General features: G+C 37.1%; 1 protein-coding gene across 1 annotated transcript in view; it reads left to right on the forward strand.

Annotated features, from left to right (window-relative positions):
- Positions 1-25163, forward strand: part of LOC150080683 (plexin-A2-like) — a 221690-nt gene that overhangs the window by 45197 nt on the left and 151330 nt on the right. Inside the window, exon 7 of the mRNA XM_090381092.1 lies at positions 15416-15593. Within this exon, the coding sequence (XP_090237218.1) occupies positions 15416-15593 (178 nt within the window). The remainder of the gene's footprint in view (positions 1-15415; positions 15594-25163) is intronic.

Genomic DNA, 25163 nt, shown 5'->3' on the forward strand with positions numbered 1-25163 from the left:
AGTTTCAGGGCTATTTGGCCCTTCTTTGGTGGGTGGGTAGGTACCCAAGTGATGTTATGATGGCAAAACAGTTATGAAGTATAACTCGCTTTTGCAAATAATTTGCTAATCTAGAATTGGCTGTGTACTAATATGATGCAGTTGCACTAACTTATACATGGTCTAACTCTCTCGCAGCCTGAGGCATAAGCCCTTAATGCATTATAGTCTTAATTCATCTTATACACCATCAGGTATCTCTCATATTGTGGAGTTATACTTCATAACTGTTTTGCCATCATTACATCACTTGGATACCTACCTATCCACCGAAGGGCCAAATAGCCCTGGGGTACCTACCCACCCATCAAGAAGGGCCAAATAGCCCTCAAATGGCACCGGGGGAGCCTGATGATGTCACGAGTTTCCAAGAATAGGTAACAGCAGTCCTTCTCCACTGGGGAAGCGTTGCCTATTCGATGAGTTTTTGAGTGTGAATTGAAGGAAGTACTGTCCCTTTTATTCTTCTACACCATTTCTTTTCCTCTTCCACTCCTACTATTACTTTCCCTCTACCTTTTTGCTTTTCTAAGTCTAATAGGGACAAGTGGATAGTCGAGTTATTATCCCACACATATACAAAATAGCCCTGAAACGGTGCCATCTGGATGGTGGTATCTGCTGAGAATAAGTAATCACAGTCTTCTCCTTTAGGTGAAGCGTTACTTATTTGAAGTAGTGCAATGTCATGGCAACTCGTCGTGAAGGTATTCATAATATGAGATATGACTTAAACGATGCCGCTTTTGCAAATAATTTGCTAATCTAGAATTGGCTGTGTACTTATATGATGCAGTTGCACTAACTTGTACATGGTCTAACTCTCTTGCACCCTGAGGCATAAGCCCTTAATGCATTATAGAAATACGGTTTCTTAACTTAACCTTTATGATTAGGTTAGGAAACTGTATGTTATGTTAACACACTAATCGATACATTATCTGTCATGCCTACATGTCAGCCAATACATCATTCTCACTCTGGACCAACAACATATGTCATCTGTTTGCTGAGCGAGCAGCGCTGAAGTGTGGTAGCAGCAAACTAGTTTGTTGCTACCACACTTCAGTGTGGCCATGATTCTTGTGTTGTCTTTCTTTACCTTAGCCAAAAAAACTTATTAAAGGAATATTACAAGCTCATATATATCACAGTATTGGTAAACACTTATGTAATATATATATCTATATCTATATATATATATTGTTCTCCACCATAGAGCAGTGTTCACTTAGCACTTGTTGCTATAGTGCACTTTATTTTTGATAACCTTCCCCAGAGTTGCGCTCTGTTTTCATGGAATAGCTGTGTTTACTCCAAATGCCCTATGAGGAGATACCCTTAGGAGGTGTTTATGTGTCTGACAGACCAATTTAAAAAATTTTTTTACTGCTTGTTAGTTCAATTTTCTAAACAACTGAAATTCACAGTACTTGATTTAAATTGACTTTTAACTGATATTGTTATTAATGAGCAAATGGCTGAATTGCAGGCCAAATTGGAAATGCTGCAAAGCATTTTCAATTTATATAGGGAAAATTTTGAAACTGTTTATTGCCCAAAGTTATTTTTTATCTCCATGCATAACACTGATAAACAAAAGAATACTTTTTTTTTTCTGTTACACATATCAAAATAAGTGAATTTGAAAGTATTTTTTTGTGATGGCTTCAAATATTAAATCAGTTTTTATCCATCATCCACAGTTTTAACATGATTTTATACAAATATTAAAATAGATGACACTAGAACACTTTCTTTTTTGAAAGATGAACTTACTTGTTATCTTTATACAGGGTGGCCACTGAAAGACTGAAGGGTTTTAAAAAGTCATAACTTGTTCATTTTTAATCTTTTTTATTTTCTTTTTTTACAGGTTATAGAGCATCCCTTGGAGATTAAAATGGCTACATATGATTTTAAAAGATCAATTATTGAAACTCAGAGAAAATAACGGCAACATTTTAAAGTCCTCCTAGCGATAACATGATTCGAAACCTAATTGCCCGGTTTGAAATAACTGGATCAGTCAGTAATCTTCCGGGAAGAAGTCTTAAGTGCACTGTGCGCACTGATGCAGTGGTGGAAACTGTACGGCAGTGTTCTTGAGGATCCATCTGCTTCTTCCCGTCGTCGCTCTGCTCAACTATTGCCAGAACATCGCTTCAGAAGATTCTGAAAGGGTGGTCAGTCTTTCAGTGGACACATTTTAATCTCCAAGGGATGCTCTATAACCTGTAAAAAAAGAAAATAAAAAAGATTAAAAATGAACAAGTTATGATTTTTTCAAACCCTTCAGTCTTTCAGTGGCCACCCTATAGAACTGTAATGTAGCTCCTGATGATTTCCTATTGTATTTTGCATGAAGAACATCCCTCCTCAGCATCCAACAATAATCAGCCAGCATACATGGGCTCCACTTGCCCCAGTACCTTTTTTTCATTGTGGAAATAGTTTGCTGGAAATGCTCTCTGTGCTCATCACTGACAACTCCTAGGTTTTTTGGGAAGAGGTCCAAATGTGAATCCAAGAAATAGATCTTTAGGGATATATTACATCCCATAACATCATAGGCCTTGGAAAAGCTCATTGACTTTTTCTTGAAAATTTTCAGCCTTGAAATTTCCAAAAAAATTTTCAGTAACTTTTTTTGTGAGTTCACTCATAAGATATGAGTGAATTTAAGTGAGTTCAATTTCATTTAACTCTTCTCCAAAATGTTCATTTTTCATCCAGTTTGGGTCCCACAAATATGCCCTCTTTGATTTTGTTCTCACTGATTCTAGTAAATTTCTTTTTGAGATAAAGAAAAGCTGCTCCATTTCAATGCATTGTTTTGACAAAATTTTTTATTAAACCAAGTTTAGTATGCAGGGGTGGTAATAAATTATAGGGAATTAGTTTTTTTTTTATTTGAGGCCATTGTTTTTAATATAATGGTTTTTCTTATCTCTACTGTCCCATTCATAAATAAAGCAGCAATATTTGGTATAGTCAAGTTGTAGTCCTAGTAAAGGAGCAATTATTTTAAGGTCACCACAGGTATACCACGAAAACTGTTCATACTTGAAGTGTTTGAAGAGAAGTTTCATGTTCCACAACAGAAATACATTACTGTTGGTAATATATTTCTATTATGGAACAACACTGCTTTCAAACTTGCTTTTGAGGAATCGATGAAAAATCATGAACAAGATCATTTAGTTCCTCTTAAGATATTAAGTGTGGTTACAAGGATGAACACATCACTTAAATGCTTTATATGTGGAGTCACTAACTTGCTAGTCTTCTTCATAGTCATTCTGAGTCTCACCATCAAACTCAAAATTGTCTGGTTCATATTTTTCATCTAAATTGTAAATTTTCAGTGATTTTGATACAGATAGTTCTGCACTGTGTAAAACAAATCTTATAGCTGATAGTATATTTGGATATTTATGGCATATTTAGATTTAGAGGTAATCCCTGAAATATTTGTTAAACGAAAATGGCAATCTGTAGAATGGTCTTTTGGTTCCCTCCAAATCATAGAACTGCAAATGGCTCATGATGGTGAAATCCATTTAACCAGGCAATGAGTAATTTAACACAACTGATACAGCAGAAATCTTGATCATCCACTTTACATCTGAAATAAAGTTCATAAGCTTTTTTAACTAGAGGAGTGAAGTTTTGTCTCTGTGATTTAAAAGTTAGCTCACCACATATGTAACAAAAACTATTAGGATGATTGATATATTTACAAGGCATCTTACACAAAAAGTATACACAGCACTTAAAAAAGGGATCACAAACAACAATGCCTTAACCAAATGATGCCCTGCACACAACTAAGAGAAGTCTATTCTACAGAAGTGAGCAGTATTACATCAGGTCTGAACTTGTTTGAACAGCCATCTTCTGCAAGTATAGAGTTTCTTGGAAGGTTTGAATTTGAACATGCCCCAGCCTGTAAGACTATACAGAACAATGCTTTCCACAAAAAAAAAAAAAAAAAAAATGTAAGAATTAGCAAGAAATGCTCATGTTGTCCCATGAACATTTCTTGCTAATTCTTACGTAATTTTTTTTTAATGCATGTTGACTAGTGTAATTTACATCTCTGTGCTAATTTTCTGTAGCTTTGTACTGCTACAAGTTTCCTGTAAAATGTAATGGTTATTCACAGCTGTAAAATGCTATGGTTATTCATTGATGTAAGTGGAAAATATAGCAAAGCAATCACGGCACCACTTCTTTCCTATTACCAATGTATACATTGGTAATGTATACATTTTATATGTCATTCTGCCTGGCTGTGTTATTGACAAGGAGTGCTCACTTAGAGGTTCTATTTAGCTGAAGTTTATTAATGTGTTGTTTTTAAAACTTCTCTTTAAGAATTAACAGGTAGTTGCTTTGAGCTGCACAGTTCCCTGCTCAGCAATGCTGTTTTGAATTTAATTTTGGTTTACGTATTGCTTATGTACATATTATGTCCATGTGACTGGATTTAGCTCACTATTTAGGTAGTTTACACTTTTCTTTTTTGTACAATGGCCACAAAGAAATCAAGTGCTAATAAATGAGATTTAAATTTTTTAAATTTAAAGTTATTGGAAATTTTTGCTGAAAACTAAATTGGACATTCTAAAAAGATTGGATTCAGATGAGTGCTAGATTTACACTACATTTAATGGTTTTGAGTTATTTAAAAGTCAACAACACTACAAGCTGTAATTGTAAATAATGTGAATATGGCATACATATAAGGTTCTGTAATTTTAAGGTAAGCTTTTTTTTTGCATTTTATTGAACATATATTATTTTTATGTTTATTGCATAAGTTATATATTTAAAGTTTTTATTTAAAGCATTAAATGATCCTGCTACATTTAATATTGTTATACAGAGAAATAATGCCTTAAAATCAGCCAAAAACACAGATCATGACAATCAGTTAAAGTTATTTACATTATGGTATATTCTATGGATAAATTCTCCCCACTTAATATGGATTCACTTAGTGCTCTTTTTTATGCCCTCAATTAAGAGTGTTGAGAAGAGCAGTGGTGTCCAACCTTAAGGCTCGCGAGTAATTTTTATACGGCCCATGTGGGAAAGTGAACTAAAACAGCAATTTAGGGAGTCACGACTGTGTGTATAGGCATGCAAGCAGCGAGCTTGACTGTATCAAATGTGTATATGTGCAGTCATATCTAGTGCAGTCATATACAGGGTGATTCAGGAGGAATAGTAAATATTTTGGGAGATTATAGTATCAATTATTCTGAGTAAAAAAGTTCATATAAACATGTGTCCAATTCTCAATGGATATGGAGCTACAGCTGTTTGAAACTGGTGCACACAGCTCCCTGAATCAGAAGTGACCAAGAAGCAGTTATAACCTGGTGCTGTTTGGTGTTAGAAGTATTGTTAAGAATGCCACACATCTTCACACATGCACAAATGCTGATTTGGTGTTTGTCTACGGTTTTTGTGGTGGAAGTGCTTCTGTTGCTTGTAGAGAATACCACAAGCAGCATATGCTGCATATGCTTTATATGCAGAATACGGGATTCAAGTGAGTTTACTAGTGTTTAGACCAAACTGCGTAAGACTGGTACAGTTCCCAGCACTCCTATTTCTTCTGAATGTGCAAATGAACAAAATGTGGATGAAATAGAACACATTCTTCAGTCAATATAACATAGTTCTACTATTAGCACACAGAGAATTTCTATGCATATTGATGTTCCACAGACAAGAGTATGGCGAACATTACGCGAGCATCACTTATATCCATTTCACATACAGCGGGTGCAACACTTTCAACCAGGAGACGACATCCAGCGATTGGAATTTTGTCTATGGATAAATGCTAATTATCGATTAATACTGTTCAGCAACACCTAAACCTGACTAGAACTAATGACCACCAACCTAGGACTTGAGCTGACTGCAAAATGATAAATGTCCTATCATAATTTTTTTTTTTTTTCCCCCTCTCTCTTCACATTCTTCTCTAGGTCTGGGACTAGTTCCTGGATCCGGAGTAGCAATAGCACTCTCCTACTACTCTTTCCCTCTCTATCTCATATGGGATGAAAAACTTTCTTTTTTTTTCCCTCTCTCTCTCTATCTACCTGTTGCTGGCATCCGATTGATGCTCTCTTCCTTTCTGTGATTGGAGTGCAGGAACAAAAAAAATTTTTTTTCTCTCATTCTTCATGTTCTGCTCTGGGTCTGGGACTAGTTCCTGGATCCGGAGTAGCAATAGCACTCTCCTACTACTCTTTCCCTCTCTATCTCATATGGGATGAAAAACTTTCTTTTTTTTTCCCTCTCTCTCTCTATCTACCTGTTGCTGGCATCCGATTGATGCTCTCTTCCTTTCTGTGATTGGAGTGCAGGAACAAAAAAAATTTTTTTTCTCTCATTCTTCATGTTCTGCTCTGGGTCTGGGACTAGTTCCTGGATCCACAGTAACAATAGCACTCTCTTGCTACTCGTTCCCTCTCTGTCTCATGTGGGATGAATATCCTTGCATGGGATTTTTTTTTTGCTATCTACCTGTTAGGCGCCTCTGTAGCCACGTGGGAAGGAGCAGCAGTGCGTAGCACATGCTTCTTGATTAGACCTGGGTTCGAGCCCATCACCACCAAATACGGAGGATGCGGAAAGGTCAGGGAATGACCACCGCATATCCCGGAGCAATATGGCCTTAGTTGCTAATGCTCCTAAAAACCAAATAACAAACAACAACAACAAACATCTACCTGTTTGCAGGATTTAGTTTTGTTTTTGTTTTTTTTCTCACATTCTGTCCTGGTCTGGGGCTTCCTAGGTCAGGCTAGCAACCTCCACCCAATTTTTTTTTTTTCTAGCAATTGATCTTGGACTGGGGCTCCCCTGGACTGCGGGAGTGCCGCTCCTCTTTCGTCCTTCCCCCACTTCACCTTACTTTAGTTTTCTTTTCCTCCTTGGGAAACTTGTTCCCCAAGGAGGAGGGTGAGCAGATAGTAGGGGAGGCCTTGCCTTCCCGCAGGTAGGGACGAGTACCTGGAAGCGGAAGTCCAGGTGATTACTGTTTCTAGGTAGCCAAAAGGCCAATACACAACACTACACTACAGAACACATACACACACACAAGCTCACGGACAAAATTTTTTTGTCCTATCACTTTCTCCCATGTGAGATGAAAAACTTTTTTTGTTTTTCTCTCTCTCTCTCTCTCTCTCTCTCTCTGCTTCCTTTTCTCCTATCCCAGTTCAACTGGCACAGGGCCCTCCATCCTGTGTGGGATGGAAATTTTTTTTTCTTTTTTTTATAACATGACACACACTGGCATTACCTTGACAGAATCTGTAAAAACTGAGCAGAGCAATGAGGAAGAAATTCGTTTTTTTTTTTTTTTTTTTTTTAGGAGCATTAGCAACTAAGGCCATATTGCTCCGGGATATGCGGTGGTCAATTCCTGACCTTTCCGCCTCCTCCGTATTTGGTGGTGATGGGCTCGAACCCCGGTCTAATCAAGAAGCGTGTGCTACGTACTGCTGCTCCTTCCCACCTGGCTACGGAGGTGCCAACGAGGAGGCGATGAACTTCTGTTCTAGAAGCCACCCATACAAAAACACAAATACAATACTGTTCAGCTATGAAGTTACTTGCAACCGTGACGGCATCAACAACACCCGTAACTTTCATAGGTGGTTAGATGAAAATCCACGTGCCACTGTAGAAACAAATTTTCAACATCGCTTCTCTGTAAATGTGTGGTGCAGTTGTCAATGACAATCAGTTGATTGGGCCTGTTGTGTTACAAAATCGTCTTATAGGGCCCATTTACCTAGAATTTCTGCAAAATGAACTTGCACTACTGTTGGAGGATGTTCCCTTGGCTACAAGGATTGGTATGTACTTTCAGAATCCTGCACATTATATCCATCTGGTGATATAATATCTAAATTGAACTATCCCTGAATGATGGATCAGCAGCAGTCCCGTTCATTGGCCACCAAGCAGTCCCGTTCAAGATCTCCAGATCTCACTCTGTTAGATTTTTGTTCGTGAGGATGGATGAAAAGTGCAGTATACAAAGTAAAGGTGAATACAAGAGATTAATTGCTTGCTTGCATTTTGGATACTGCTGCCCTCATAAACGAGTGCTAAGATGATCTTGGAAGAACAACACATCATATTACTACAAGAGTTGCAAAGTGCATTGAGGTTGGCGGTGAGATTAAAGAATGATAAATGACAATAAGTCATTTATCATTCTTTAATACCTCTCATAATGGCTTTGGGCGTGCCAGTTTCAAACAGCTGTATCTCCATATCCATTGAGAATTGGACATGTTTATATGGACTTTTTACTCAAAATAATCGATACTATAACCTCTCAAAACATTTACAATTTTTCCTGATTCATCCTGTATAGTAGAATTTCACAATATGAAAATATTGTGAAATTCTACTATTTTTGATATAACTTGTTCATTGTATTGAATTATTATTAATTTGTATCGAATTAAAAAATCATCCTTAAAAGGTGCCTCCGTAGCTAGGTGGGAAGGAGCAGCAGTGTGTAGCACACGCTTCTTGATTAGACCAGGGTTCGAGCCCATCACCACCAAATACGGAGGATGCAGAAAGGTCAGGGAATGACCACCGCATATCCCGGAGCAATATGGCATTAGCTGCTAATGCTCCTAAAAAAAAAACCAAATAACAATGTGAGAAATAACTATATGAGAGCTTGAAGGACAGGGTGGATGCCCTCGAAGGATTACAAGTGCCCAGTTACATTGACAACTGCCCATCAAGCTCTCAGCTGCCCACACCAATGCGAGAGCTTGCACTTGGTCATTGCGCAACACAGCGGCAACCCACAAGGCAGAATGCACTGGTCCCAAAGGAACTAGTAGTTGTTGGTGACTCTATTGTCAGGGAAATGGGAAACATGCTTTGTAAAAAGGATAGGTGGAACAGGACCAGGGTATGTCTACCAGGGGCAAAGGTTGATGACTTTGTAGAGTGGATATCATCTTTTAAGGGCACAAAAGGTGATATAGTTGGCACTAATGATATTAAGAGTAGCAGACCGGCGGAATTACTTCACAGGTGCAGGTCACTGATGAAAAAAGCCATGAATTAGGGTTGAATTTGAAAGTGTCTGCAATTCTGCCCAGACACGATAGGAGGGAGTATATGATGAGAGCCCTGTCGATCAATTCGGCCCTGGAAAGATTGTTCAGGGCTCAAGGGATAGAACTTTTTTCAGCCTGGTCTGTACTTGTTAACAGGAGGGACTGCTTCTACAGGGATGGGATACACTTAAATAGAAAGGGTGCAAGAATGTTTGCTGATGCTATCGAGGCAGTGTTAGGTGGGTCGGAAAACTGCTAGATTGGGGGGATACAAGGACTAATAGATTAACAGGAGCCACTGGCAGAGGAGAAAGTGATTTTTGCACTGCTTCTATTGGAATGAGCAGCAGCCTGGAAAATAAGATGCAGGATATTTCAGAGACTGCTGGGAATCGTGGGGATACAAGTAAACACATGGGTTGTGTTAGGGTGGCTAAGAGGAAGAGCAGGTGCATATATCCAAGTTACAAAGGAGGTTAGGCAGGCGAAGGCAGATTACGAGAAATCCTTGGCAAGGGATGCAAAGAAAAACAGCAAAGAGTTCTTTACTTATGTAAACTCTAGAAGGAAGGGGATGAATCAGATTGGTCCACTTGATATTGATGGGTCAACTGTTGATGATCCTGCTGAGGTAGCTAACAAACTAAATGAATATTTTGCATCGACATTCACACATGAGGAGTTATTCAGCAAGGGGAATGCCAGAGGTGTATTCAACTCTAGCAGTAAGCTACAGAATCTTGAAATAACTGGGAGTAAAGTGGAGGAGAAACTGTTGAAGATAAACACAAGAAAGGCACCCGGGGTGGATGGGATCTATCCAGTTATATTAAAGGAGGCAGCAAAGGAAGTAAGCAAACCCTTAGCCATAATTATGAGAGCTTCCTTGGACTCAGGGGAGGTACCCATGGACTGGAAATGTGCAAATGTGACCCCAATTCACAAAGGAGGATCAAAGGCTGAAACAAGTAATTATAGACCTGTGAGCTTAACTTCTGTTCCAGGAAAATTAATGGAGGCACTGGTTAAAGAAGCACTGCAGGATCATTTAGACAAGACTTCAGTTATAGCTCAGACACAGCATGGTTTTGTTAAGGGGAAGTCTTGCCTGACCAACTTGATTGGATACTATGATGCAGTCACAAAAGAGCTGGATGCAGGGAATAACTTTGATATTATATACTTGGATCTTAGAAAGGCTTTTGATACTGTTGCACATGGAAGACTGCTACACAAATTGGAGCAGTGTGACATTGGAGGCAAATTGCTGCTATGGATAAAGGGGTGGTTGAGGGGGAGAAGACAGAGAGTGGTAATCAATGGACACTGCTCATCGTGGACTGATGTTATTAGTGGAGTCCCTCAGGGCTCAGTGTTGGGTCCATTGTTGTTTTCTGTATTTATAAATGATATTGATGATGGTATATCAAGCTTAATGTCCAAGTTTGCAGATGATACAAAGGTTGGCAGGGTTGTCAAGGACACTACTGACACTATGCTGCTGCAACAGGATCTGGAAAGGTTGAGCAGATGGGCTGAGAGGTGGCAAATGAAGTTTAACATTGACAAATGTAAAGTACTACACATGGGAAACAGCAACCCCAGAGCAACGTATCAACTCTGTGGTACTACACTGACAGTGGTAGAGAATGAAAGGGACTTGGGGGTGATTGTGCAGGCAGATATGAAGTTCTCTGAGCAGTGCAGATGGGCTGCAAGAGTAGCTCATGGAGTATTGTCAATGATATACAGGAATTTTTCCAGCAGGGATAAGGAGGTGATTATTCCATTGTATAAGGCAATGGTCAGGCCACACCTAGAGTACTGTATACAGGTCTGGAGGCCTCATTTCAAGAAGGATGTAGAGCTGCTGGAACGAGTACAGAGAAGGGCAACAAGATTAGTGAATGGAACAAAGGGGTGCTCTTACGAAGAAAGGCTTAAGTTTTGCAAATTACAGTGTCTGGAGACTAGGCACCAGCGAGGTGATCTGATAGAGGTGTATAAAGCCTTGAATGGTTTAAGCATGCTCAATGCTGATGGGATTCTTCCTCTAGCTCAGAAAAATCACCTGAGAGGGCATAAATTCAAATTGAGGAAAGACAGATGTAGGATAGACGTGCGGAAATTTGCCTTTAGCCAGCGGGTGGTTGGTTGGTGGAACAGACTGCCATCCCTTGTGGTGGAGGTTGATAGCCTAAATAAGTTTAAGGCTCAGCTGGACAGGTATTTCAAACAGAGGGGTGAAGTGGAAGTGGTTATTTTTTATTTATTTATTTTACTTTATTTTTTTTTTGGCTGATGCTACATAAGCTTGCTTTCTTGCATCAATTGCCTCTACTAATGCTAATGCTAACAATAATAACATCCTTAAAAATGTTCCGAAAGAGGAAAGTCAATTTAGAGTGTTTTTTTTAATCAAAGGTGGGCCAAGGACTATTTCTTTATTGAGTATGATGAAAATGCAATGTGTTTTGGTATGTAAGGAGACTGTGTTAGTTTTTAAAGAATATAATTACACTATGATTTCAAGCATAAATCTAGTAATCAATATAAAGGAGTGTTGTGAAAAGAAAAATGTTCAAAGTTGCAACACGAATTAAAAAAAAAAACATACTGAAAATCTATTAGTAAAGAAATGTATATGCCATAAGTGCCAGTTATCAAGTTTCACATTTGATTGCTTTTGAAAGTAAACCATTCATTGATGGTGAATTTGTTAAATGTTGTTTGTTAAAAGTTGTGGAAGAAATTAGTCCAGAGAAATGCACAATGATACAAGACGTTAGTTTGTCTCGGCAACGAATTATGTGAAGAGTAGAAGATATTGGAAAGAATTTGTTCGAAGAACTTTTGGGAAACATAAAACAAATGAAATATTTTTTTGTGGTACTGGATGACAGTGCTGATGACAGAGCCCAACTCTGTATCTTCATACATGGAAATAATGATAATTTTATACCAGTTGAAGATTTAGTTGTTCTACAGAGTATTCTCAGAACAACTACAAGTGAAAGTATTTTTGAAAAGTTTTGGTAATCTATTGAAAAATTAGGATTAAATATTAAAAACCTGGTAGGAGTCACAACTGATGGTGCAAAAGAATATGATTGCTAAGAACATTGGACTTATGGGTAGAATAACCAAAAAGTTTATAAATATCGAAGTTGAACCTCCAATTGGAATTCATTGTATTGTGCATCAAGAAGCTTTCTGTGGGAAAGTATTGGATCTCCAACATGTTATGAATGTGGTTATTTCAACTATAACTTTTATATGATCACATGGCCTCAATCGCCGTATGTTTCAAAAGTTTCTTTCAGAAATTGAAGCAGAATTCAAAGATGTCATTTCATAGTGCAGTGAGATGGCTTAGTCATGGCAAAATGTTATATCGTTTCTTTAAACTGCAACATTAAATTGATATTTTTATGACAGAAAAAGGGAAACCAATAAAATAACTATCAAATATGGAGTGGCTGTTTGATCTTACAATTCTTACAGACATTTCTAGTCATTTAAAAGCTCTTAATTTAAAACTACAAGGGAAAGGAATATTGGTCTCTGATTTGTATGGTGACATTAAATCATTTCAGAATAAGTTATTATTTAAATGCTAAATTTAGTTCACTTTGAATGTTGTTCCAAGCCAAAAGAGAAACACGTATTTCCAAAGAATCATTGCCTCTCTTTATTACAATTACTTTTTGACGAGTTTGAAAGTCGATTTGCTGATATAAGATCCCATGAAAAAGACAAGCTTGTTTCAGAATCCATTTATTTATAAGGCCAGAAACTAAAATCCCAGCTTGAAACTTGAAATTATTGATCTTAAGCCAAAACATGGTTCAAAAATAAGTATTATGGAATACGAAAATAAACTATTTGAATTCTACAAGGCTCTCCCATCCGAAGGTTTTTTGCTTATAAAAGAAAATGCCATGAAAATGGCTACTTTGTTCAGATCAAATATGTTTGCAAGCAAATTTTTTTCACACATGAAATCAAATAAATATTTAAAAAGAAACAGAATAGCAGATGAGCATCTTCATTCCATATTGAGAATTGGTGTCACAAATTTTCAACCAAATTTTGAACAATAATTAAAAAATATCCAGCCACAATCGTCTCATTAAATGTTAAGTTTTGTTCAGTAAATGTTATTATGTATTGTACCAAATAAAATTTTTGAATATTGTATTTATTTATTTATTCACCTTAACATTGAAAAGCAGTGATCCTTTTCAGGTTGTAAATTTTCTAAAGTGAGCATTTAAAAGCAAAAGTAAGGTACTTTTTTAAAAAAATAAAAGTAAGTCATATTTTCATAATTTAATAAACTATAAAAAATAAACTCACTGACATAGATTTGAAGCACATAAAAGTGTTGTGAATTTGCATTTTTTTATATATATCCTGAAAATAAAAAACGGTAACATGAAAAGAGAAACTTCCTTTTACATGTAACAAGGTATGGAAAATGTAACACACTAATTTTTCTCAAATCACTCAGTACAGCCCAGGAAACAAATCTAACTTTGAATATGGTCCCTGTACGGGAAAAGGTTGGACAGCACTGGAGTAGAGGATGCCTGTAAATGTCAAAAAAAAAACATAAAACCTTCAGTTGTCCCAAAATATTGACTAGAAAAAAATCAGTGACATAGTTGGATTCAGCATGCAAAATATAGATAAGAAATAGTTAAAGATAAGCATAAACTTTTTTGTTACATAATGTTATCAAATAGTATAATCGAGGAGTTGAAAACTTCTATACTGTATTCAATAAATGTTTACCAAAACCATACCATGTGATGTTCATGTGATGGATACAAAGGTCCAGAAGAATATTTTAAGTCCTGAATGAAAAGGTTCAGAGATGTTTTTCCAAATTTATTGCAGTGTGTTTCTGGAAGGTGGGGGGGAAGGAACTGAGGGATTATGGGATCAGAATTGTATCAAAAGCTCGCATAGAAACAAAACATGCTCTAAAATTTGGTTTTGATCTGTTTATTCTTTAGCTGATAGCAGCTTTTCCTCGGGTAACATGCCAAAACATGCTTTCATTTACATATAGACTTCTGTGAGAGGGAGAGGCAACTGTTGGTGCTATTGAATCATAATTATTCCTAAAAGCTTTCCAACAATCAACAAAACACACTGAAATTGTACTGGTTATCCAACTTTTCCTTCTTGAATAATATTCATCATTCAAAACTAATATAGATTTCTGATGAGGTGCAGAACTGGGGGAGGATATTGAATGGGAATTGATCCTTAAAGCTTTCAAGGACTGAAAAAACACATGCTAAAAATTTGGTGGCAATCTCACTCATCCTTGTGGAAGAATGCAAACATCTGAAACATATTTTCATGTATAACTTGAAATTTAATGAAAAAAAACAAACAAATTTCTATTGGTCTAATTTTAATGAAATGTAAGTTGGCTCTGAAAGACTGAAATATAAAATTTCATGAAAATCCTTCTCCTGGGAGTCAAGTCATTATGTATAGTTGGACAGACAAGGCAGGCACAGTAAAGACAGTAAGTGCTTTTCATATATACTACAAATGTGGCTCAAGAGATCAAATTGAAAATGAGACTAAAATAATGAATACTACTTACAAAAAAAATATTTAAATTAAAAGACATTAAAAGAAATCACCATAATCACATAGATACAATATTTGTCTAAGCACACATCTATTATGAAATTAGTGTTAATAGTGGCAAAATGATGCAAGGACAACAAAGTACCCACTTCGTTTGGCCATCTGTTCTAATGATTTGTCCAGCCTTTAAATTTATTGATACTTTCAGAGTGAGTGTTGGAAGTTTGTTCCAGCACTCACTCTCTAGCTGTAGCAAATTTTCATATATCTGGCTTGCAAGTGTCCTTTTTCAATTTAAATTTATGTTATTTTGTGTGTGTGTGTGTGTGTGTGTGTGTGTGTGTGTGTGTGTGTGTGTGTGTGTGTGTGTGTGTGTGTGTGTGTGTGTGTGTGTGTGTGTGTGTGTGTGTGTGTGTGTGTGTGTGTGTGATGCCATCAGAATTTAATATTTTCTTCATCATGATGTGAATACTGTAACCCAGCAGTGGCAGTACGTGATCTAACAGGTTCACCTTGCCAATTATCTTTAACTTGTCAATATTACATATTTTTGAAAGGTTATGAGTGATATAATTCAGTTTAAAGTATTAATGGAAACATTTGTAGAATATTTCTTTTTGATTTTACTTTCTTAGCTAAATTTGGTTATTGACAATCCTCCTGTTCTGGAAGGACCATTTTTCTGCACTTTCAGAGCTTTGGGGAAAACCATGGTGACTACTACTACGTTGAATAAGACAACTCATTCTACCAATTCATTAAACTGCATTACACCTCACACAGATTCGTTACCACCAATACCAGCTGGACAACGTAAGATTATCTCTCTCATTTTCTTTTCTCTAAATATTTAAATAATCCATGCATTCTTTAATATTAAGATATTATAATCTTTATTCTTAAATCTTTATAATTTCAGTGAACTTTCATTGTAAATTTGTCACTCCAATTTGATCCTCCAATGCTTCTTTAACCAGTGACTCCATTATTTTCCTCGTACAGAAGTTAAAATAACTGGTCTGTAATTACTTGTTTGTTTGTTTGTTATTTGGTTTTTAGGAGCATTAGCAACTAAGGCCGTATTGCTCCGGGATATGCGGTGGTCATTCGCTGACCTTTCCGCATCCTCCATATTTGGTGGTGACGGGCTCGAACCCCGGTCTAATCAAGAAGCGTGTGCTACGCACTGCTGCTCCTTCCCACCTGGCTACGGAGGTGCCCGTAATTACTTGTGTCACCCTTAGAACTTCCTTTGTGAATTAGCAATACATTTGCACATCTCTAGTCCACGGGGCTTTCCCTGAGTCAAAGGATGGTCTCATAATTATGACTAAGGATTTGCTTATTTCCTTTGCCACTCCTTTAATGTAACTGGATAGATCCTATCCACCCCAAGTGCCTTTCTTATGTTTAACTTCAACAATTTCTCCTCCACTTTTCTCCCAGTTATTAGAAAATCATTAAGCACCCAGTTACAGTTTGATAAACTATTGGCATTCTCCTCCCTTAATAATTCCTCATGTGTGATTGTAGATGCAAAATTCTAATTCAGATTGTCAGCTATATAAGCAGGATCATCAACAATCAAATCATTGATATAAGCTGAACCAATCTGATTCAACCCCTTCCTTCTAGAGTTTATATAACCAAAGACGTTCTTGCTGTTTTTCTTAGCATCCTTTGCCAAAGATTTCTCTTAATCTGCCTTCACTTGCCTAACCTCCTTTGTGACTTGATTACAGATTAGCTTATATCTACCATAGGCTTCTGTGTCTCCTGATCATTTGTGTGCATCTGATGCACTTTTCTTCTCTGCCATGAATCTGATTAGTTCATCTGACATCCACTGAGGGGGGCCTAAACCTTGAATAGTATATCTTAGTAGGTATGAAAAGCCTAACAGCTTCCATGATTACTTCCTTGAATGCTTCCAACAGCATTTGGAATTTCCTGTTGGTAATATCATCAGTTTGTTCCACTGTACAGAATTTAAAAACTGTCTGAGACCACTGTAATCACTTCAACTAAAGCAAAAACCCTTCCCTTTATCCCTGATGGTAGTTAAATCATTGAGTAAATCCCACATGAGTACACTGTGATCACTGCCACTTAGTGGTTCCTTTATCTGCAATTTTCTTAATGCATGAATAATCACTGTTGATAACCAGATCAAGAGTATTATTCCCTCTAGTTGCCTCTTTAACATGTTACTGTAAAAAAAAAAAAAAAAAAAAATCATCTAGTAAATCCACAAAAGTTGCAAGTGTGTTGTGAGTGACCAATCCACAAATTCCAGTCAATATCTGTGAAGGTAAAATCTCCCATTATTAGACAATCTGTTTATTGGCCCACTCTATTTCTCTGTACAGTTTTTCATTGTACTCATCAGTCATTAGGCCTATAACCCACTCATACTCTCATTTTTTCTTACCTAGTGCTTATGTCACCAAACTGACTCAACATTGCACTGATAATCTATGTCAACTGGATACACTTTTTTAGATTTTATGTGTTTCTTAACTAACAGCATAACCTATCTTCCCTTCCTATCCTACCTGTCCTTCCTGTACACATTGTACTCCCCAGATTCCAATTCTGCCCTGCTTGTATCTGTGTGACACCACGTCTCTGATATCCCAACAACATCCGCTTTGATATCTTGATCAGTACTTCAAGTTCATCAAATTTATTTTCTATACTCCTAGTATTGGTGACATGCAAGTATACATCTACCTATTCTTAATCTTCATTACCCTAACACAGCCCATGTACAGTGGATTCCGGTTATTTGGGCCACTGTTTGATCGGGGCAGCCGTTTATTTGGGGAAAATCTTAAAAAACAGAAACTAATCGAGAAAATAGCCAGGGTTTACTTCACTTAATTGGAACAGCATGCCATTTAATTGGGGCAGGAGACCGCAGCACTGGAGATTACCCCTATGATTGTCTCTGACGGTACCATATGGTTTGGTCAAAATTCTGGAGGTGACAACCATAAAAACAATAAAAACAATTAGCAGTTACCTGTTTATTGGGCTTTTCTGTTGGTGAAATATATTATAAATGGACAGTAAACTCGATCTTACTGAATTTGCGATAATACCTCACTGGAATTCTGTGGCTTATTATGGTGAAATGTGTTTACACTTCCACGAAATCTTCAATCATATAAAAAACTTAATTTTCAGATCTTCTCTTCATTTCTATTTTTAAAGTTTTGTAACTCGTTACTCCGTTCTCACTTGCGCGTATTGTGTTACTTGCAATTTGTGTGTGCCATGTTCTTTGTTATTGATTGCTTATCTTTTTACTGTTTTACATTTTAACCCCCACCCACAAATGTCAGTGAACAGAAATGTCAACTAGTTAGTATGTACATATTACAGTATGTATTAATTATTCAGATTATCACGTATATTCTTCCGATTTTCACATATCATTTAATTTTTTAATTGGTAAGGTAATAAAGGGCAAATTTGTGCTTAATATACCTTTGCTTTTATAGCCTGTGGATAATATTCCTCCTATTTTCCCTAATTAGAATCACTGTTTAATAGAATTAAAATTCAATTCACACACATGATCACAATGACCGGCGCTTGCCACACATCGTATAGTGAATGGTACTTTACTGTGTTGAGTTCGTCGTAACGTGATTTGATTGTACAGTGAACCAATTGTAAAGGGGGGGGTACATTGTATTTTTAACTATTTACGTGAAACTTCGGATAATTGGGGCAGCCGCTTAACCGGGCCAAAATGCACTAGTTCCGATGTGTCCCAAATAACTGGAGAGAAATGGACTGTATTTATTTGTTCTGTAATGACCCCCGCCATTCCCTGAAAACCCCAGCACTCTGCCCTCCATTCTAATTGAAGCAGTGCAAGAATCACTTTCACCTCTGCCTGCGGCTACTGCTAATCTTTTAGTCTGTGAATCCACCCATGCTTGCAATTTTCTGACCCACCTAACACTGCCTCGATAGCATCAGCAAATATTCTTGCATCCTTTCTATTTAAGTGTATCCCATTCCTGTAGAAGCAGTCTCTCCTGTTAACAAACACAGACCACAATGAGAAAAATTCTACCCCATGAACCTTGCACAATCTCTCCAGGGCTGAATTAATTGAGAAGGCTCTCATCATGTACTCCTGCCTATCGTGTCTGGGCAGAATTGCAAACACTTTCAAATTTAACCCTAATTCACGACTTTTTTTCAACATTGAACTGTACTTTTTAAGTAAGTCTACAGATCTCTTACTCTTAATGTCATCAGTGTCAACATGTGTAACAATATCACCCTTAAAAGATGATATCTATTCTACAACATCATCAGCTTTTGCCACTGGCAGACATACCCTGGTCCTATTCCACCTATCCATTTTACACAGTACGTCTTCCTGACAATAGAGTCACCAACAATAACTAACTCCTGTCGGACCAATGTATTCTGACTTAGAGATTGCTGCTGTGTTGCACAAGAGTGATTTCCGGCATTGAGTTGGTGGGCATCTCAGAGCCTGATGGGTCCCCCATTTTAATATCTTCAAGTGCATCTTCCTGACTCTTCAAAGTCTCATAAGCACCCATCAGAATGCTGAGTTGGTGCCTAATTTATTGACACTCTCTGCACCTGCACACACAAAGCCATCCTCCTTGGCTAGATTATCTCTCATCCCAGAAAGTTCCACAAACATTTCACAAACTGACTGCACATTTTTTTTTTTTTTTTTTAGTCTGTGAATCTCTGGACAATCGCACCCCTCGGTTCTCCCTTGGGGCACAGCACTCCTGCTATGTTGTGCCTGTTGCTTTGCTGCTCTAGTCTGGGGCATGATATTGAATACTATTGACATACAGCTCATATAAAAATTGAAAATTTACACAAGTTAGGGAATTAATTTACCAAAAATGGTGTCCAATTGTCTATTAGTTGGCAGGACAAATGCAGAATTTCGTATGGAAGCTCACAATTTACTTTGATGAAAAACAGAATATTTGTCACATCACATATGCTGATTGATGACCAAAAAGCACTAGTGCATTAGTGGATGTCGTGATCTGACAAGAGATAATGAAACAGTCTCAGAAGAGCTTTAATTTAAGTTACTGACAATAAAATCCAAAATACTGAAGTACTGTTTGTTGAAATATCAACATAACAGTGAAAATAGACAAAAATGCTAACAGTTCAAAATGCTAAAATTTCAGAATATCTCACAGTTACCTCAAACCCTGATGAGTTTCAAATGGCAACAGGGTTAAAATGTTGATAGGATAAAAATGTCAAAAGTGACAAAAATGCTAACTATTCAGGATGCTGATTGTTCAAAATGCTGAGTAACTTTACAGCTATAGTGCCACTGCTGCAGGGTTTTAGTGTAACCTTGCAGTTGCACTAAAGCTATTAGTGGTGGCACGACATGTGGAGTCCCTGTTTAAAATAATGATCATGTGTTAATTGTTAGTTGAAAATAAACATTTGTGTTTTGCAATCCATGTTTTGTACCTTTATAAATAAATATAAATTCCTATAAAGCATACTAAGTAAAATAAATATCATTTTATTTATATTTGGTGTGCTTTTTTCATTTTTTAAATTGTTTTCACAGAGTTATAGTGTGAATAAACTTATCATTTTCTGCACCACAACATTTATTCAACTTTTATGCATCATGTCACAAGTGTAGGAATTTCATAGGTTTCCAATGACACTATAATGTGTAGAATTATGTTACTTATAGTTAGTTATGTATGGAACCTTCCCACACAATATAGCAATATATTGATAATCATCATCTTGTAATCTATTCATTTGAGAGAAATGGTTCTAATGATTTATGTGAGGTATTTTTTAAATGATTCATTTGAAAGATTCATTATAATTTTTGAATAATAACAAATGTGTTATCATTCAGATACAGAAAGCAATATAAATTTGTGATACAGGGTTAGTCACATGCATAATTAACCCCGGGGGCTTACATCTGGTGAGTATGGGCTTGGCAAACCCAGGGTCCTGAGCTGGATATCATCATTCTTCTCTTTCTTGGTGGTTCCTTTCTACTTCTCTCTCTGTCTCTCTCTCAGGGTAACTCGGGAAATTTCTTTTTTTTGGCTGGTGCAGCATAAGCCTCAGGCTTCCTTGTACCATGTGGCTAATAATAATAATAATAATAATAATAAGTATTCAAAATTTGTGTGCTTTACAGTGTGCCAAATTTGAAATGAATTTTGAAAAAAATTTGAAAATTGAACTGAAAAATTGAACAGAATAAAACTGAATCTAGAAAAAATTTGAAAACTGAACTGAATAATAGTATGTAATATGAATACATTTTTAAAATAAACTATTTTACACATAATAGTATGAATATATGCATGCAGACATTTAAAGTTTTGTATGGTTAATGATTTTTAAACTGGAAAATTGAAAAGACCAACCGTTTCATATTTTATGCCTATAAGCATAAACACAGAGAGTCTTATAATGGGTGATTTTAATTTCCTGGATATTGACTGGAATTTGTGGGTTGGACACTTGCACACTAGCAAGACTTTTGTGGATTTATTCGATGATTGTTTTCTACATCAGCATGTTCGGGCGGCAACTAGAGGGAGTAATACATTTGATCTGATTATCAGTAGTGATTCTTCATGCATCAAGAATCTGCAGATAAAGGAACCACTAGGTGGCAGTGATCACAGTGTGCTGAAGTGGGATTTACTCAAAGAGGTAACTACCATCAGGGATAAAGGGAAGGGTTTTTCCTTTCGTAAATGCGACTAGGGTGGTCTGAGACAGTATTTAAATTCTATACAGTGGGACTAACTGATGATGTTACCAACAGCAAATTCAAAATGGGAAGCATTCAAAGAATTTATCTTGGAAGCTACTAAGCTTTACATACCAACTAAGAAATATTGTTCAAGATTTAGGCCTAAATGGATGTCAAAAGAACTAATGAGACATGTGGCAGAGAAGAAAAATGCATGGGATACATATAAATTAATGGGTGACATGGAAGCCTATGATAGATATAAGCTGGTCTGTAACCAAGTCACAAAGGACATTAGGCAGGCAAAGGCAGATTATGAGAAATCTTTGGCAAAGGATGCAAAGAAAAACAACAAAGAGTTCTTTACCTATGTAACCCCTAGAAGGAAGGGGGATGAATCAGATTGGTCCACTGGATATTGATGGTTCAACTGTTGATGATCCTGCTCAGATGGCTAACAAACTAAATGAGTATTTTGCATCTACATTAGCACATGAGGAGTTAATTGCTGCTATGGATAAAGGGATGGTTGAGTGGGAAAAGACAGAGAGTGGTAATCAATGGGCACTGCTCTTCATGGACTAATGTTATTAGTGGAATTCCTCAGGGTTCGGTGTTGGGTCCATTGTTGTTTTCTGTATTTATAAATGATATTGATGATGGAATATCAGGCTTAATGTCCAAGTTTGCAGATGATATGAAGGTTGGCAAGGTTGTTAAGGACACTAATGACAGTACGCTGCTGAAACATGATCTAGAAAAGTTGAGCAGGTGGGCTGAGAGGTGGCAAATGAAGTTTAACATAGACAAATGAAAAGTACTACATATGGGAAGCAGTAACCCCAGGGTGACGTATCAACTATGGGGTACTACACTGACAGTGGTAGAGATTGAAAAAGGACCTGGGGATAATTGTGCATGCAGATATGAAGTTTTCTGAGCAGTGCAGATGGTCTGCAAGAGTAGCTCATGGTGTCTTGTCAATGATACAAGACACCAAGGAATTTTTCTAGCAGAGATAAGGAGGTGATTATCCCCTTGTATAAGGCAGTAGTCAGGCCACACCTTGAGTCCTGTATACAGGTCTGGAGGCCTCATTTTAAGAAGGATGTAGAGCTGTTGGAATGAGTACAGAGAAGGGCAACAAGAATAGTGAATGGAACAAAGGTTTATCTTATGAAAAAAGGCTTAAGTTTTGCAGATTACAGTGTCTGGAGACTAGGCACCTGTGAGGTGATCTGATTGAGGCATTTAAAATCTTGAGTGGTTTGAGCATGCTCAATACTGATGGGATTCTTCATCTTGCTCAGAACAATCACCTGAGATGGCATAAATTCAAATTGAGGAAAGACTGTTGTAGGATAGATGTGCAGGAGTTTGCCTTTAGCCAGCGGGTAGTTGATTGGTGGAACAGACTTTCATCTTTTGTTGTGAAAGTTGATAGCTTAAATAAATTTAAGGATGAGCCTAACAGGTATTTGGAATGAACGGAGGGGTGAAATGGGAGCTGTTTTATTTTATTTTATTTATTATTTTTTTTTTTTGGCTGATGCTGCATAAATTTGCTTTCTTGCATCATATGCCTCTACTAATGCTAATGCATTTTTTTTTTTAATTTTCAGTAATTCAATATTTTTTTAAATATATATTTTTTATTAAAAACTTGAAACTTATATACAGTAAGTATTGCATCCCATTAAGAAAAGCTAACATATCAGTATACTTCAAAAAAATTCCAAAAAGTTTTTCCAGAAATTAAAAAGGAGTGTTTGGCATCTGTCAGGTTTTTCTTCATTGGTTTTGTTACTTTATGAGATGCCATCACTGCAGGGGTAATTCTGAACATTTTTGGAAAAAAAAAAAGAAAAAAAGAAATGGAATTCTGTCTTAAACAAAATGTTCATTGTGGGTAAGCCTAGGTTATTTTGATGTCTCAGAAGTCATGCAAGTACTGAATACTAGGAGAAGACCCATGATTCTTTTTTTCAGAAGACAGAAGGAAGGAACTAACTAAACTCTGTTCTCCTTAAGAAGTGAAAATTCTTCTTTAAACCATAAAACTGGAATTTTCAGTTTATATCAGATTAGGGAATGCACATGGTCATTGTGTACATGCACATATGTACACAATGACCAAAAATATTTAGATACATATGATGCAAAAAAGGGCTTTTAATTCACAACCTAATACACAATAGGGCTTGACCTGTATGATGCCTCAATTCTGCTATGAATGCTTTATACCAGTTTCCACCATATGTTGGATGAAATTTACCTCCTGCAAGGCAGCTACCACAGCCAGTTTAGAAGGAGTTCTTGGCTGCATCTTAATTCAGAACTCCAGTTTTTCGCATGGTGTTTATAGGGTTTGAGATCCAGGATCTGAGCCAGTCAGTTGAACTTTTTGACATCATTGTCTACAAATCAGCCTTGTATGTTATTTGCAATATCATTGTCTATAAATCGGCCCTACACGTTGTTTGTGATGGTACTACAGTGTCCTACTGTGATAGTATTACCACATTGTAGGTAGCACATAATTGTCCAAAACATCCAGTTAGATCATGAACTTCACACTTTCAGGCACTACCATGATCTGTTGCTAATACTGGCCACTTACTCAAGGGCTCAACTTGAAACCTATGAAAATCACATCCTCATGGACTGGGTACGACTCCACCACCTCACAATATCATCCACAAAATCTCAATCCATCTTGCTAAAAGGCTCCCTGGTGCCAACAAGACCACCACAGATCAAGATCCATGGCATTACAGTCAAACATGTCACTGAACTAAAGCACCTAGGAATAATAATAGATAAGAACCTATCCTTCCTCCCACATCTGAACTATATACACAGAAAGAAAGATCAGGACCTATGCTGCAATGGTGGCCAGAGTGACCCGCCGAGACTGGGAGTTGAAAAAATGCACGCTGGCTCTCTTTTATAAAACTGTATTATTCATTCCCACAATCACTTATGCCTTTGGGGTGTGGTTTCACAAGGCCTCCACTGTAGTCAATAAGAGAAAATTGGAGTCCATTCACAGGCTAATTCTTCTTGACTTGATCCAAACATGGTTAGCATGTACGTACTGCAGGTACTGGCAGGGGTGCTACCCCTTGACCTGGAGGTCATGCATGTTGGAATGCTCTACCAACTCAGTAGGGACAAACCCGCTACCTATATTGACCATACAACAGAACCATAAGCAACAGACCCAGCGAGAAAAGAAGACTTCTGACATATCCACAACAAATTTGGCAAGAAAGGTGGACAATCTCCACCAAAGGAGAAATAACTCAAGTTTATACGGGGCATCAGCAAAGTATTTCCCAAGTCCCCGACCTGGTTTTCATCAGGACTACAAACTACCTATCTTCTGACTGGACACGGTGCCATCCGCAGCAAACTTACCATGCTAGGCATTGAAAACAAACCTCTATGTACCTGTGGCTCCCAAGAAACCTGGGACCACTTGATGTTCAATTGCCATCTGTACAATGGCAATTGAACATCAAGCTGGAGCTGAGTGATGAGAAAGACCTTCGGGTCTTTCTCATCACTCAGCTCCAGTACAATCTCAAGAACCAGGCTAC

Source organism: Mastigoproctus giganteus, chromosome 9 (genome assembly GCF_048544385.1).
Source record: "Mastigoproctus giganteus isolate SK-2022 chromosome 9, ASM4854438v1, whole genome shotgun sequence".
Classification (NCBI taxonomy): domain Eukaryota; kingdom Metazoa; phylum Arthropoda; class Arachnida; order Uropygi; family Thelyphonidae; genus Mastigoproctus; species Mastigoproctus giganteus.